General features: G+C 48.2%; 1 protein-coding gene across 2 annotated transcripts in view; it reads left to right on the top strand.

Annotated features, from left to right (window-relative positions):
• Positions 1 to 11,979: 11,979 nt before the first annotated feature.
• The window catches only part of Ube2d2 (ubiquitin conjugating enzyme E2 D2), a 39,905-nt gene continuing 38,897 nt past the window's right edge, over positions 11,980 to 12,987 (top strand). Inside the window, exon 1 of one of the 2 annotated variants that reach the window (XM_060377440.1) lies at positions 11,980 to 12,534. In XM_060377440.1, coding sequence (XP_060233423.1) covers positions 12,511 to 12,534 — 24 coding nt within the window. In that variant the 5' untranslated portion in view covers positions 11,980 to 12,510. The remainder of the gene's footprint in view (positions 12,535 to 12,987) is intronic. The other variant, XM_021646464.2, reaches the window with a different exon arrangement.

Raw genomic sequence — 12,987 nt, 5'->3', positions numbered from 1 at the left:
CCCTACACTTGATGTGGTCAGAGTTCCCCGCAAAGGACATTATTACCCAGATAAACAGAGTCCCCGGAGGTGCGTATCCCTTAGGTAAATCGTAACCACGGCTCGCCTTCCCGGCATGCTTCCTGGCAGTGACCTCATCCCCTCGGTGCTGAGTCCCGAGCCTCGCTAGATGGCGCTGCTCTTAGCACGGAGCCTCGGCGGCTGTGGCTCATTCAGCTGCTGCCAGGGCGGTCACCCCCGCACGGCTTGGGCTGGGATCACTGCTGACTGCTTCCGGCTCACGCCTCTGCTTTTCCAGGCTTCCTTCAGGCATCCACAGGCGCCTGGGCTTCAGGCCGTGTCCTTGGGAGCACTTGTCCTCAAATAGACAAGCAGGCAGGTGAGGGAGGACGGTGGACTCTGTTGTCCCCCAGTAGGTCCTGTCGGACAGTCTTCAGCTGTGAATCGACGAGACTGTCTTCCAGTGCCTTACTTCACCTTAAAATGAGATGGAAATAAAACTCGTATAATATATATATAATATAAATAACTCATATATAACAGTGGTAGGTCATGGGGATGCCCCACGGAATGGCCTGGGTTGTTGTTGTTGGTGTGTGTGTGTGTGTGTGTGTGTGTGTGTTATGCTTGTGTGTGCACATATAGAAGGCAGAGGTCAACTTCGAGTGTCTTATATCACTCTTCACTTTGTCTAGTATGTGTACATGGATGCAGACGCCTGCAGAGGCCAGAGACGGACATTCAGTGGTCTCCCTAAAGTTATAGATGCAACCAATTGTGCGCCACCGATTTGGAGCAGTATGTGTTCTTAACCACCAAACTTCTCACCTTAATTGAGATGGGGATGTCTCATTTAACTCAAAATTTGCCATTTCCGCTGGGCTAGGGGGCCACCCAGCCCTACTGGCATCTGCCTTTCTCTGCCCTCCGCACTGGGGTTGCCCCAATGTTATTGGGTGTTTGGGATTCAAACCCTGGTCCTCAGGTTTGCTCAGCAAGCACTTTACTATAGAACCATTTCTCCTCCCCATGAGTTCATTGACCTCCACTGTAGGATTTGATTGTAGGATCTAGTTTTAGTTTTTTAGAAACAGGGTTGTATAGTGTAACTCTTAACTGGTCTGCAACTCACAGAGACCTACCTCTGTGTGTGTGTGTGCGTGTGTGTGCGCGCACACACACACTACCCTTGGGCAAGATCCTAAGGATCTCAGAAGGTGCAGCTGGAGCTACAGGCTGCGGTGAGCTGCCTGACATGGGTGCTGATAAAACCTCAGTCCTCTGGGAGAGAGTAAATGCAACAGCTGCTGAGATACCTCTCCAGCCCCAGAAGCCAGGATTCTTCTTTTTCATTGATGGTTGTGTGTCACCATGTGGTTGCTCGGAATTGAACTCAGGACCTTTGGAAGAACAGCCAGTGCTCTTAACCTCTGAGCCATCTCTCCAGACCCCAGAATATATATATATATATAACATATGTAGACATATATGTATATATGCTTCTTCTTGATACAGGTGTAGCCTTGGCTGTCCTGGATTTGCTTTGTAGACCAGACTGGCTTCAAACTCACAGAGATCTGCCTGCCTTTGCCTCCCAAGTGCTGGGATTAAAGGCTTGGCCAAGCCAGGGTATATATTTTTTTTAAGATTCATTTATTATTTATACAACAATCTAAGTGCACACCAGATCTTACTATAGATGGTTATGAGCCACCATGTGGTTGCTGGGAACTGAACTCAGGACCTTTGGAAGAGCAGCCAGCGTCCTTAACCTCTGAGCCATCTCCCCAGCCTCCAGCCAGGATTCTTAACATCCTTGTCATAAAGAATTTCAGAATGAGCTGCTATGAAGCAGAAGTGTGATTCATCAAGAAGAGATTCTTAACATAGATATAGCATGGAGTTAATAGAAAGAGAGGTACTTGGGGGGAGGAGAAGACACATGGGATGAGCTTCTGGGGGAGAATCTCGCTTAAGTGGCTCACAGTGGCCATGTGTACACTTTAAGCGTTGCTAGGAAACCTTTCTATCTTCTGCTTTTTCAATAAATGAGATTACAGGGTGTTTTTGGCGATCCCATGGATAGTACTGTAGTCTGATAAGATAAAACCATGGGTCGGGTCACAGGGGTTGAACAGTAGGTTAAGAGTTGTCATTTACTGTAAATGGGATTTCTTGTGAGAGTCATAGAAAACTGCAGTTCACACACCTTTAAGCCCAGTGCTGGGAGGCAGAGGTAAATGGATCTCTGTGAGTTCTAGGCTAGCTGGGTTCTAGGAAAGCCATCTCCATAAAGAGATATCCTGTCTTCACACCTCACCCCACCTCATTCCCACCCCAGACAGACAAACAGTCCCTGGAAGGAGAAAGGCCACACATGCTTAGGTGTCAAACATGATGCATGCTATTTCAGCATTCTGGTTTTGTGCGTGTTATTTGGATTAAACCCAGGGCCTCTTATATCCCAGGTATGTGCTCTGCCACTGAGCTAAGTGCCAGCTTTTAGGGATTAGAAGCAGTGCTACTTCTGGGAAGGGTGGGTCAGTGTCAGGTGATTGGAGAGGTGAGTTATCTGAGACACTGAGAAAGAAAGAAGGAGAAACAGCACACCCTTCCATAAGGTGTTCAGGATGGACTGAGTCAGGTATCCTGGGAAAACTGATTTGTAGGCTCCCTAAGACAACTGCAGCAAATTCATTTGATAAGCGTGTCCAGTTGTGGAAATGGGTAAAAAGTGAGTCCTCTAGCTTCTGTTATCTGGTACCCTGAAAGCCAGAGGAAGACTAAGCTAGCCAGATATAGCAGTCCGGGCTGATGGAGCATGTAAGCACACAGACCCAACAAGGACTGAGTCCATACCCCAGCAAATACCTACCTGTAAGTAATCAAGTAATCTACTATGCCCATGCCCAGTGTCTTCCAGATCTTCAAAGTCTCCACTGTTTTCAGACTCTCATAACAGAGAAAGGGTGTACCATGGCTTTCTGCCAGGATGCCGTGTTAATTCACATCTATATTAGCTTAGCAAATTCACATCCAAAGGCTTAATCCCCCACCATAGGGTGCATTGCCTTAGATATCCTTTGCTATTTTCCCTTTACATTGTAGCCCCCTCTTTTCTCCTTACATGGTAGCATACATTGCAGTTGGATGATCTGTGTAACACAGCCTAATAGTTACACAGGCACACACAGATTCTGATTATGCCATGTTGTCTTCCATTTGTCCTAGGAGAGCCCTTCTCATAGGCAAACTTCAGAGAGGTCAAGGGCATGAAACGTAGACGTCCTCACAATCTCAGCCTATCCCCAGTACTCAGCTGCATGTGAGCCAGACAGCTAGACTTGAGCAGAGCGATGCCCCCAGATGGCCAGATAGAACAATCTTCTATTCTCCTTCCTCACAGTCAGGCAGAGGAGATAAGTAAACCCTGAGAATGAGATGTGACATTATACCCATCCTGGCAGGACTAAAGATATTCTAAAGAGACACTTGTGTTTCTTTGTCTATCAGATTATTGAAACAATAGTCCCCAAAGTATTGGAATTTACTTTGGAATCTAATGCTGGGAGAAGAAAATACAGATGGGCCTCTTACGAGAGTCTAGTTAGGGAGAAGATAAAACCAGTGGGAGGTGGGCAGTGGTGATACACGCCTTTAGCCCCAGTACTCGGGAGGCAGAGGCCAGCAGATCTCTTTGAGTTAGTTCAAGGATAGCCTGGTCTATGTATCAAGTTCCAGGACAGCCAAACAAGACTTTACACAGAGAAAACAACACTGTCTTGAGCCCCACTGCCCACAACCTCACCTCAAACAAAACAAAACAAAACAACAACAACAAAAAAAACACCATAAAAACAAAAGCAATGGGAGGTAGAGAGGGGTGAGCAAGTAGCCAGCCCGGCACTATTTCTAGGAAGCTTGGGGATAGAAAACTAGAAAAACAACATAGGCTTGGTTAGTTAGCCATGACAAGCAGCTTTCTCTGAATGCGGACCGACACTGGCACCACGGGATTCGTTAGTGGAACAGAGAAATGTTTAGCACCAAGAGTAAGATGTTAACTCTGTCTCCATGTGTCCTTAAACTGATGTGGAAACCATCCCTTTCTCCCATCACTGGCTTTTAGGCAAGTATGCCATTATCTAGTTTCAGTCTTACCAAAGGTGGTAGAGATAGGTGTCATCTTTATTTCCAGCCAGAGATAAGGAGTCTGAGGCAGAAGAGAGTTTAAGTGGTTTTTGCCATAATCTACTAGTTGGCAAATGGTGGGGTGATCTCTGTTTGCTCCCATCCCCATCTCTACTAGCGTGGGGTGTTGGTCTAGACCTGCACACCCTGGAAGGAAGAGCCTGACAAAAAAGGACCTGAATCTTCAGAACAGGCCAGGTCACTGACCAGGGCTAAGAAATCATTGCCAGAGCCCTTTCACCTCAAAAGTGATCTATGACCTTCAAGGAGTTTGCTAACAGAAGCTTCAGAAAAGGATGGAGAGGGAATGAGAAAACTATCCTTTTGGGACCTCAGGGGTGCCATGAATAATGAGAGGGACAATGACTAATGATGAAGTGTATTGAGTTGGTAACTAGAGAAGGGGCTGAGGAGATTGGGGTGCCTGAGGGGGGTAGAGGTGGAAAGAGGAGTCCACTGGAGCTGGGGGCCAGGTGCTTGGTCACTTGGAGCAGTAAAGGGTCTGCAGCCTACTTTCCTTTGTAACTCAAAATGCAGCTGTTAACCATTGTCAGAAAGTACTTAAAATGAGGTGAAAGCTAGGCCAGAGAACCACTGTTATGTAATACCTGGCCACTTCTGGAGGCCCTGCCTCAGGGTGAATGGAGGGATCAAAGAAGGCCTGGAGATCCCAGAGGAGGAGAAAGCCTTGAACAAGCCTCCAGGGATCCTGGGGCCCTACTCAAAAAGGCCTTTGTGATGATTATTAAGCCACAAATAGGCCCCCTACAGCCCTCATACCTCCCTCTCCAGAAAAAGTCAGGCCCTGGCTTCAGAAGTGGGGAGGGGGTCATAGTTTGGGAGTAGAGGACGGGCAGGTTAAGAAAAGCTCCTAAACAAAGCAGGGCCAGATGAGAATCCTGCACTTTTCCCCACCTTCACCTTGCCGGCAGGTAACATCTGGGTCTGCAAGAAGGTCCCTGCCCCCTTCACAGGTCTCATTGCCTCCCCCACAAACTCTGACAGAGGTTTCTGGAACCAGAGAGGAAAGAAACAACTACAAACACCCTAAAAATGTCCTCAGACTGGGTCATTTTTAATCCACCCTCAGGAGGCAGAGGCAAAGAGATCCCAGCCTGGTCTACACAGTGAGCTTCAGACCAGCCAGGACTGCATAGAGAGACCTTGCTTCAAACAGACAAACAAACAAACAAACAAACAAAAAATAGACACTGCAACAAAAGAGCTTCCTATACTACCTGGAGCACTCAAATGCACTAACTGCTACCTCAGTGAAAGGAACTGAAATCAGTTCGCAAGCAGGATATTTCCAAAGTGACAATGACACTTGAGTGACATACACTTTCTGATTTTTTTTTTTTTTCTCTGTGTGCCTTGGCTGTCCTGGATTCTCTTTGTAGACCAGGCTGGCCTCAAACTTACAGCGATCCTCCTGCCTCTGCCTCCTGAGACGTACACCACCATGCTCTGGCCTGATTAATCTTTTGGATAATAACATGGCATGTTAGCAACTGGGCATTGCCACCCCCTGCCCCAGGGACCTAGTGACATCAGGATACATCATCACTAGCTGCCAAGATCTGGCGCATGGGTTGACTTTGTCTTACTTTGTTGGGTCTGTCCCTTAGATCAAAACATGAAGTCTTACTCAACCAGAAAGAAGAAAACAAGAAACGTCATGTCTTTTGAAGAAGAGTGGATGAGACTGGAGATCATTGTGTTAAAGAAAATAAGCCAGGCCCTGGTAGGGAAGAGAAATGTTGACACCTTTTTTCTCATATGTGGAGGCTCAAAAACAAAACAAAACACAAAACAACAACAACAACAAAAAAAAAAACCGTTAAAGTTGCAAGGAGACTATTAGAGAAGAGGAAAGGCTCAGGGGGAGGAGAATAAGAGCTTAGTGAGGAGGAAAATACGGCCATGTGGTCAAACTACGGTGAATGTTTGCATGAAAATTCCACAAAGAAACGCAGTGTTTTATACAATATAGGCTAATAAAAATCGTGAAGGGGAAGAACAATAGCAGCACAGCCATCACCACCACTGCCATCACCACCACCTGCATGGGTACCCAGCTCTGGTGGTAGAGCACATATCACAGCACTCGAGACTGATCTTACAGGAAGGTCAGGAGTTGGGGACCCGCCTGGGCTACAGAGGGAATCTGAGACCAGCAGCTTCCATTACACAACAAGTTTTAGCCTGGGCTGCTTAAGGGACCCTGTCTTGAGGGAATGGCGTGTGGGGAGGTGACAGATAAGGTGGCACTCTCCTGTCATTTCAGGAGGGGTGTCAGGATTTGAGGCAAGTCTAGGCCACATGGTGATTGCAGCACTGAAGGCCCACTAAAGGAAAACTCTTTGCTCTTGATCAAGACATGGAATTTCTGGCTTGCTTAGAGTCCCAACATTCCAGTTAGGCTAGATAAGCATCTGGCTAAGGGACTACCCCTCAGGGAGAGAGATTTTTCTCTAAACCAGGCTAAAGAGATAGGAAGAATAATTATGCCTTCGGGGAGGTAGTGTACCTTTCCTTCCCAGAAGTTATTTTCAGAGCCTCAGACATACAGGTGTCTCTTTTCTAGGAAGTCTTTCCCTAACACGGGGCTCTGCTCTTTCTCCAAAGCTTCGGGGGTCTTGCTATGTGTTAGACTTGAGTGCCACCACAGCTCACTGGCACGGCTTTTTTGTGTCTCGTTAATCTTCCTCTGGCACTTGCTCAAGTTTACAACCTGCCTGCTCTGGGGCTTGTGTTTTAAATTCTAATTAAATTGTTCTCAAACTTTCTTCTGAGTCCCTTGTTAAATTCTTTTATTAACAAGACCAGAGACGTGGCTCAGAGCATTTTGTCCTCTCACAGAGGACCGGGTTTGCTTTTCAGAGCAGCTTACAATCACCCGTAATGCCAGTTCCAGGGGATCCAATGCCCTGCCCATCCTCTGTGGGCAGCAGGCAAATGTGCGATGCACACACATATATGTAGGCAAAACATTAACACACATAAAATAAATTAATAAATCTATAAAAAATTAATTAAAAAGCAAGACCCTGGTCCTTATAAGGGAACCCCAGTATTGACGACAGTAACTGAGCCTGGCTTGTTAGAGCTACCAGGGTCCAGGCATTGACTCTAAAAACCCTGGTAATATGGAGTCTCACCACCTAAGTGGTGTTAGTCAGGGTTTTCTAAAGCAACAGAAATGATAGGGATATATCTTTATCATATATAAATATATAAATTATATGTGGTTTGTTAGAGTGACTCAGTAGATTAGAAGCTGTTGTCTGGGGAGTCTAGCAATAGCTGTCTCCGAACAGAACAGAAAGGCCAAGAATCTAAGATTCTGCTGCTGTTCAGTCCTCCAGTCTAGGTGTCTCAGCGGAACCAATCTGGTGCTGGAGTTTTGGAGGATTCCTAGAGAGCTGCGGTCTACATTGGAATCCCGAAGAAGAAGTACATTCTAATTACAAGCAAAGGAATGGCCCAGCAACAGGGTAGATGAACTGGCCAGTGAGAGTGAAGGCAAGCAGGCAAAAAGCAGAAGCTTCCTTTTTCCATGTTGTTTTATGCGGGCTGCCACCACATAGTGTAGCCTAGATTCAGGGTGGCTCTTTCAACTTCAAGTGATTCAACCAAGAAAACCCCTCAAAGTCATGCCCAATTGCTTAGGTTTTAGTTGACTCCAGACGTACTCCAATTGACAACCAACGTTACCCATCACAATAACTCAGACTGGCCTCCAACTCACTGGGATCCTCTTGCTTCAGCTTTTTGTGGAAGATTATGGGTGTGTATCACACCTGCCTTTCTTTTTTGGTTTTTTAGAGACAGGGTTTCTCTGTGTAGCCTTGGCTGTCCTGGCCTCGCTTTGTAAACCAGGCTGCCCTCGAATCACAAGGATCCACCTATTTCTACCTCTCCCGAGTGCTGGGATTACAGGCCTGTGTCACCAGGCCTGGCTCACACCTGCCTTTCTTATTGTAATATTTTGAGACAGCCTGGCCTCAAACTAAAGATACTACTGCAAATGCCTGTGGAATACTGGGATTATAACATATGTGCACCAGCATGGCCTGATTTGTATAGCTTTCTGATGCAACAACATCAAGTCTAGTTTAGAACAAGGAAGTGCTACTAGGGCCATTAAGGATTAACCACTGGCTACCTACTACACCTCTGTCATTACGACATCTTGTATATTCAAGGCTGGCTTTGAACTTACTAGGTAGCCTAGGATGATCCTGAGCTTTTCATTTTCCTGCCCCTATCTTCTGAGCACTAGAAGTAGAAATGTACAGCACCCTTGTTTTATGTAGCGCTACAGCTCAAACCTAGGGCTTCATGCACGGTAGGGAGAACTCTACCAACTGAGTCCATTCTCTATACCGACCATTACCATTTCCTTATTTATTTTAGGTTAACAGAAGCTTTCTTGGGAAAATGAAGATGACATAGTATTTTAATTTTTTTTAATTTATTTTAAAAGTTTTGGGGGCTGGAGAGATGTCTCAGCGGTAAAGAGCACTGTCTGCTCTTCCTGTGGTCCTGAGTTCAATTCCCAGCAACCACATGTTAGCTCACAACCATCTATCCCGAGATCTGATGCCCTGTTCTAGCATGCAGATAGAACATTCATACATAAAATAAACAAATAAATGTTAAAAAAAAGTTTTATTAGTTCTTTCAGAAATTTATACAATGTTTTCATTTGTTTGTATTGTTTTGAGAGAGGGTTTCATTTTGTAGCTCTGGCTGTCCTGGAACTCTCTATGTAGATCAGGCCGTCCTTGAACGCACAGAGATCTATCTACCTCTACCTGCCTCTGCCTCTGAAGGGCTGGGACTATAGGAGTGCACCACCGTAACTACCACACCAGGCCATGCAATGTCTTTAGAACATACTCCTTTCCTTCCCAAAATTCTTCCCAGATTCACTCTCCCTTCCCCTTTCACTCAATTTTGTGTGTCCCCTCCCATCAAAACCAATTTGTGCCGCCCAGATATTCCTGGATGTGTGGTTACCATCTCCCATCAGCTAACAGTTGTCAGTAGCTCTCCACAGCTAAGACTAAATTTTTATGGTCAATTCCTCTATGTTGGGATTTGATGTGTTTGGGTTTGCTCAGGTATGGTCCATGCGATCATAGACATGATGTGTTCACATGTGCAGCTATATCTTGTTTTCTTTGTAGTCATCCACTAACTGCCTGACTCTTCTACTTTTTCTTCTCTCTCTCTTTTAATGATCCCTAAGCCTCAAGAGGAGGGGGTGAGGTAGATATGATTCATTTAGGGTTGCGCACTCCTAAGTCTTCTATTTTCCGTACCTTGGCCAGTTGTGGTTCTCTGTGTTAATTACCATCTTCTGCAAATAGAAGCGTCTCTGATGAAGGCTGAGGGATGCATTCATTTATGGGAGTAACCCTAAATCATCGGGAGTTGCATTAATACTATGTTCACAATACAAGATGGGTAATGGCTTCTCTCTGAGGGTCTAGACTGGGGTGGGTGGCAAAGGTGATAGCACATACCTGCAACCCAGCACACAGTGGGCAGAGCCAGCCTAAGGAAGAATAGAAGGGCATTCTCAGGTCCACAGAGAGTTTGAAGGCATAGCAAATTCTCTGAAGCTCATTACGATCTAGGAACTCCATCTGGCTGTGGTAGCATACATTTTTAATCCCAGCACTTTGGAGGCAAAGGCAGGCAGATCTCTGTGAGTTCGAGGCCAGCCTGGTTTACAAACTGAGTCTAAGACAGCCAGGGTTACACAGGGAAACCCTGTCTTGAAAAAAAAAAAAAAGAAAGAAAAAAAAAAAGAATTGAGTCCAAGAAATTCAGTGCTACACAGAGAAACTCTATCTTAACACTGCTTTCCCCTCCCCCCCCCAAAAAAAAAATCCAGGAAATTTTAAGGCGGCACATTAAGACTTGGGAAATTCTAAAGGAAAGTGTTTTTAAAGCTCAGGAAGTAGCCAGCTGTGGTGGTGCACACCTGCAACTCAGCACTCAGGAGGCAGAAGCAGGTGTTGTGAATGTGAGGCCAGCCTGGTCTACGTAGCAGTAGGTTCCAGAACCACCACCAGGACTACTTTGTGAAGCTGTTTCAAAACAAACAAACCAAAAACAACTTAGAGAGTGAATAACTCAGGCCTCTAAGGAAGGCCCTGAAACTGGCCAGATGCACATGGCCAGTCCCCATCTAAGGATTCAGGAGGAGACAGACCAGCTGAGCTGCTTGGAAGAGGAACAGCAGACAAGATACTTGTAAGAGGCAAAGGCCTGAGAGCGTCCTAGGAGACACTCTAACTTGCCAAGCTGCCTGCAAGTCATGCAATGAGCAATGAGCTCCAGGGTCCCAGCTTTCCAGAGCTGTCACCTGTGCTTGGGTGGGCTTCTTGTAATGCTGCTGCCTTTGAGTCATCGCTGCTCCTAGGGAGTAACCCCCAATAAAACTCATTAGTTCACCAAATGGGTCGTTGTTAGTATCTTTAGTTTGGTCTGGAGTCAGTTTCCTGTCTAAAGGCCAGTTCCCTAGCCTTTAATGGCTTGAGCCATCTCTCCCACCCACACACCCTTATTTTTAATAATAAGGTTGGGAATAGTTTAAAACCTTTTTTTTTTTTTTTCAAACAGCTTTTTCAAAAAAGTGTTTTATTTTTATGTATGCAGCTCTCTGGGTTCAGACGCCAGAGGTGTTGGGTCTCCTGGAGTCACAAGTAATTGTGATTCTGACATGGGTGTTGGAAAGCAAACTCTGGTCCTCTGCAAGAGCCACTTGTGTACTCTTAACCACTGAACAACCTCTCCAGCACCTGGAAACAGCTTTTTAAAGGTTCCCGAAAAAAGGATCTGTTAAATACACGTTGTTTTCTTTTTTGAAGTTACATTTGTGTAGGTAAGTATATGCCTGTGTGTATACCTGTGCGTGGGTGTGGAGGTCAAAGAGTTGGAGAAGGTTCTCTCCTCTTTCCATGGGGTCTCTGGAAACCAACTCAGGTTGTCAGGCTTGGCGGCATGCACCATTACCCACAACCACCAACCGCTCCTACATTGCTTTTTAAGTACAAGAACTTTATCATTAAGAAAAAATTAAAAATCTGACCTGACGGCATTGTTGTGCCTCTTTCAACACATTTCAAAAAGATCTGGGCCTAAAGAATGTTCCTCCTCGTGCGGAACCTCTCAACACACTGACTCCGGGTGACTGGCTACAGTTTTGTCTTTGGGGTCCACCTTTCTCCCTGAAGAGGTGATGGACTTGGCCACTTGCTGTATAACCTTGCCAAAAATCCTTTCCATATTCTACATGGCATATTTCCTAAGGCAAACATGACAGTGGCTGCAGGTAGAACCTTCGAGTCATGTCGAGCTGGGGTCTTTGTTGGGACGGACAAGTCTCAGCACTAGAACCCTCTTTTCCGCCTGGTCAGGATGAGAAACACTAATAAATGAAGAATTGTGACCTTGGAAAAGTCCCTTTATCTTTCAGGGAAGTAGCAGTGGGGTTAGGCTCTTCCTTCAGAGTCTGCTGGTGATTAAATAATATGGAAAGCGCGTGCCTTTAAGCATTTATTGATCTTCGAGTCGCATACACACACACACACACAGGGAACCAGATGCTGACTTCGGGCCTTAGCGCAGGAGCATCTAGAACCCGCGCCTAAACTCTCGCGAGATCTCCTCTCAGGGCCTCGCGACGTCATCCCTTCTGCGGCCGTGGCTGCGCCGGCGCCGGCGCTTGCGCGTAAGGTACTGGCAGGGGCGGCCCGTATCCTTCCGCCGCCGGCGCGGTCCGGCCCTCCCTCCCAGGCCCGCCAATCCCGGGTCCTCCCGACCTGCCCCTCGGCCTGGGACCACCCCGCGCTCTGGCGGCCCCACCCCGGCGGCGCCGCCCGCCCGCCCGCGCGTCCCTTAGTCCACCTGCACCAGGCAGGGAGGCAGGCTTTCCCGGCTCCGCGACCGTGGGGCGCTCTGCGAGCCCGGACCTTGGGGCTCTTCCTCTCAGGCGGAGGGATCCACGGCGGCTGAGGAGGCGGCGCTGAGCCTACGGGGAAGAGGCAGCTACGGCGGCGGCGGCGGCGGCTGTGGCGGCAGCGCATAAAGGGGCCGCCGCCGGGTGATGCGGTGACCGCTGCGGCAGGCCCAGAAGCTGAGCGGGCCTCGGCCCTCAGCTCGTCGGATCCGCGCTCCGGAGCCCCCGCTCTTCTCCGGTCGACTCGCGACCGCTCGGGCGATCTCAGGCCCCCTCGTCCCTTCCCCGTCCCTCCCCCGTCCCCGTCCCCGCCCCGGGGGCCGTCGCCACCGTTTCCCACCATGGCCCTGAAGAGAATCCACAAGGTAAGCGGCCGGGGGATTGCTGTGGGAGTGGGCCCCCTGGGCGGGCCCGCTGTGGCCTGCACTTCTCGCGGTCGCCTCCGCTGGGCTCGCGGCGTCTGATTCCCTCTGCCGGCGCTGGCCCCACGGGGCGGCCTTCACACCCCACTTCCAGAGATGGCGCCCGGGAAGGCCCGGGCGCGGGGCCCCAGCTTAGGCCGAAGTTGCTCTTGTTCTCACAGCCTTCCTCCCCGACGCCTTTCCAGGCCTCCCTCCAGCCTCGGACTTGCTGCTCCCTAGGGCTATTGTCCGGCCGAGTGAGGGACTTGGGGCGGCGCGGGGGGGAGGGTAGGGGTGGAGCGGTGGGGCGTTGGGCGGCCCTGTGATCTGAGGTCGGTAGGGCTGCTCGCCTCGTGTGTACCCCTACTCTGGCGCCCTTCACTGAGCTGCCTGAGATCGAGGACCTAGGCAGGCCGA

The sequence above is a fragment of the Meriones unguiculatus genome, chromosome 2 (assembly GCF_030254825.1).
Source record: "Meriones unguiculatus strain TT.TT164.6M chromosome 2, Bangor_MerUng_6.1, whole genome shotgun sequence".
NCBI lineage: Eukaryota > Metazoa > Chordata > Mammalia > Rodentia > Muridae > Meriones > Meriones unguiculatus.
This window is presented reverse-complemented; position numbering and strand designations above follow the sequence as displayed.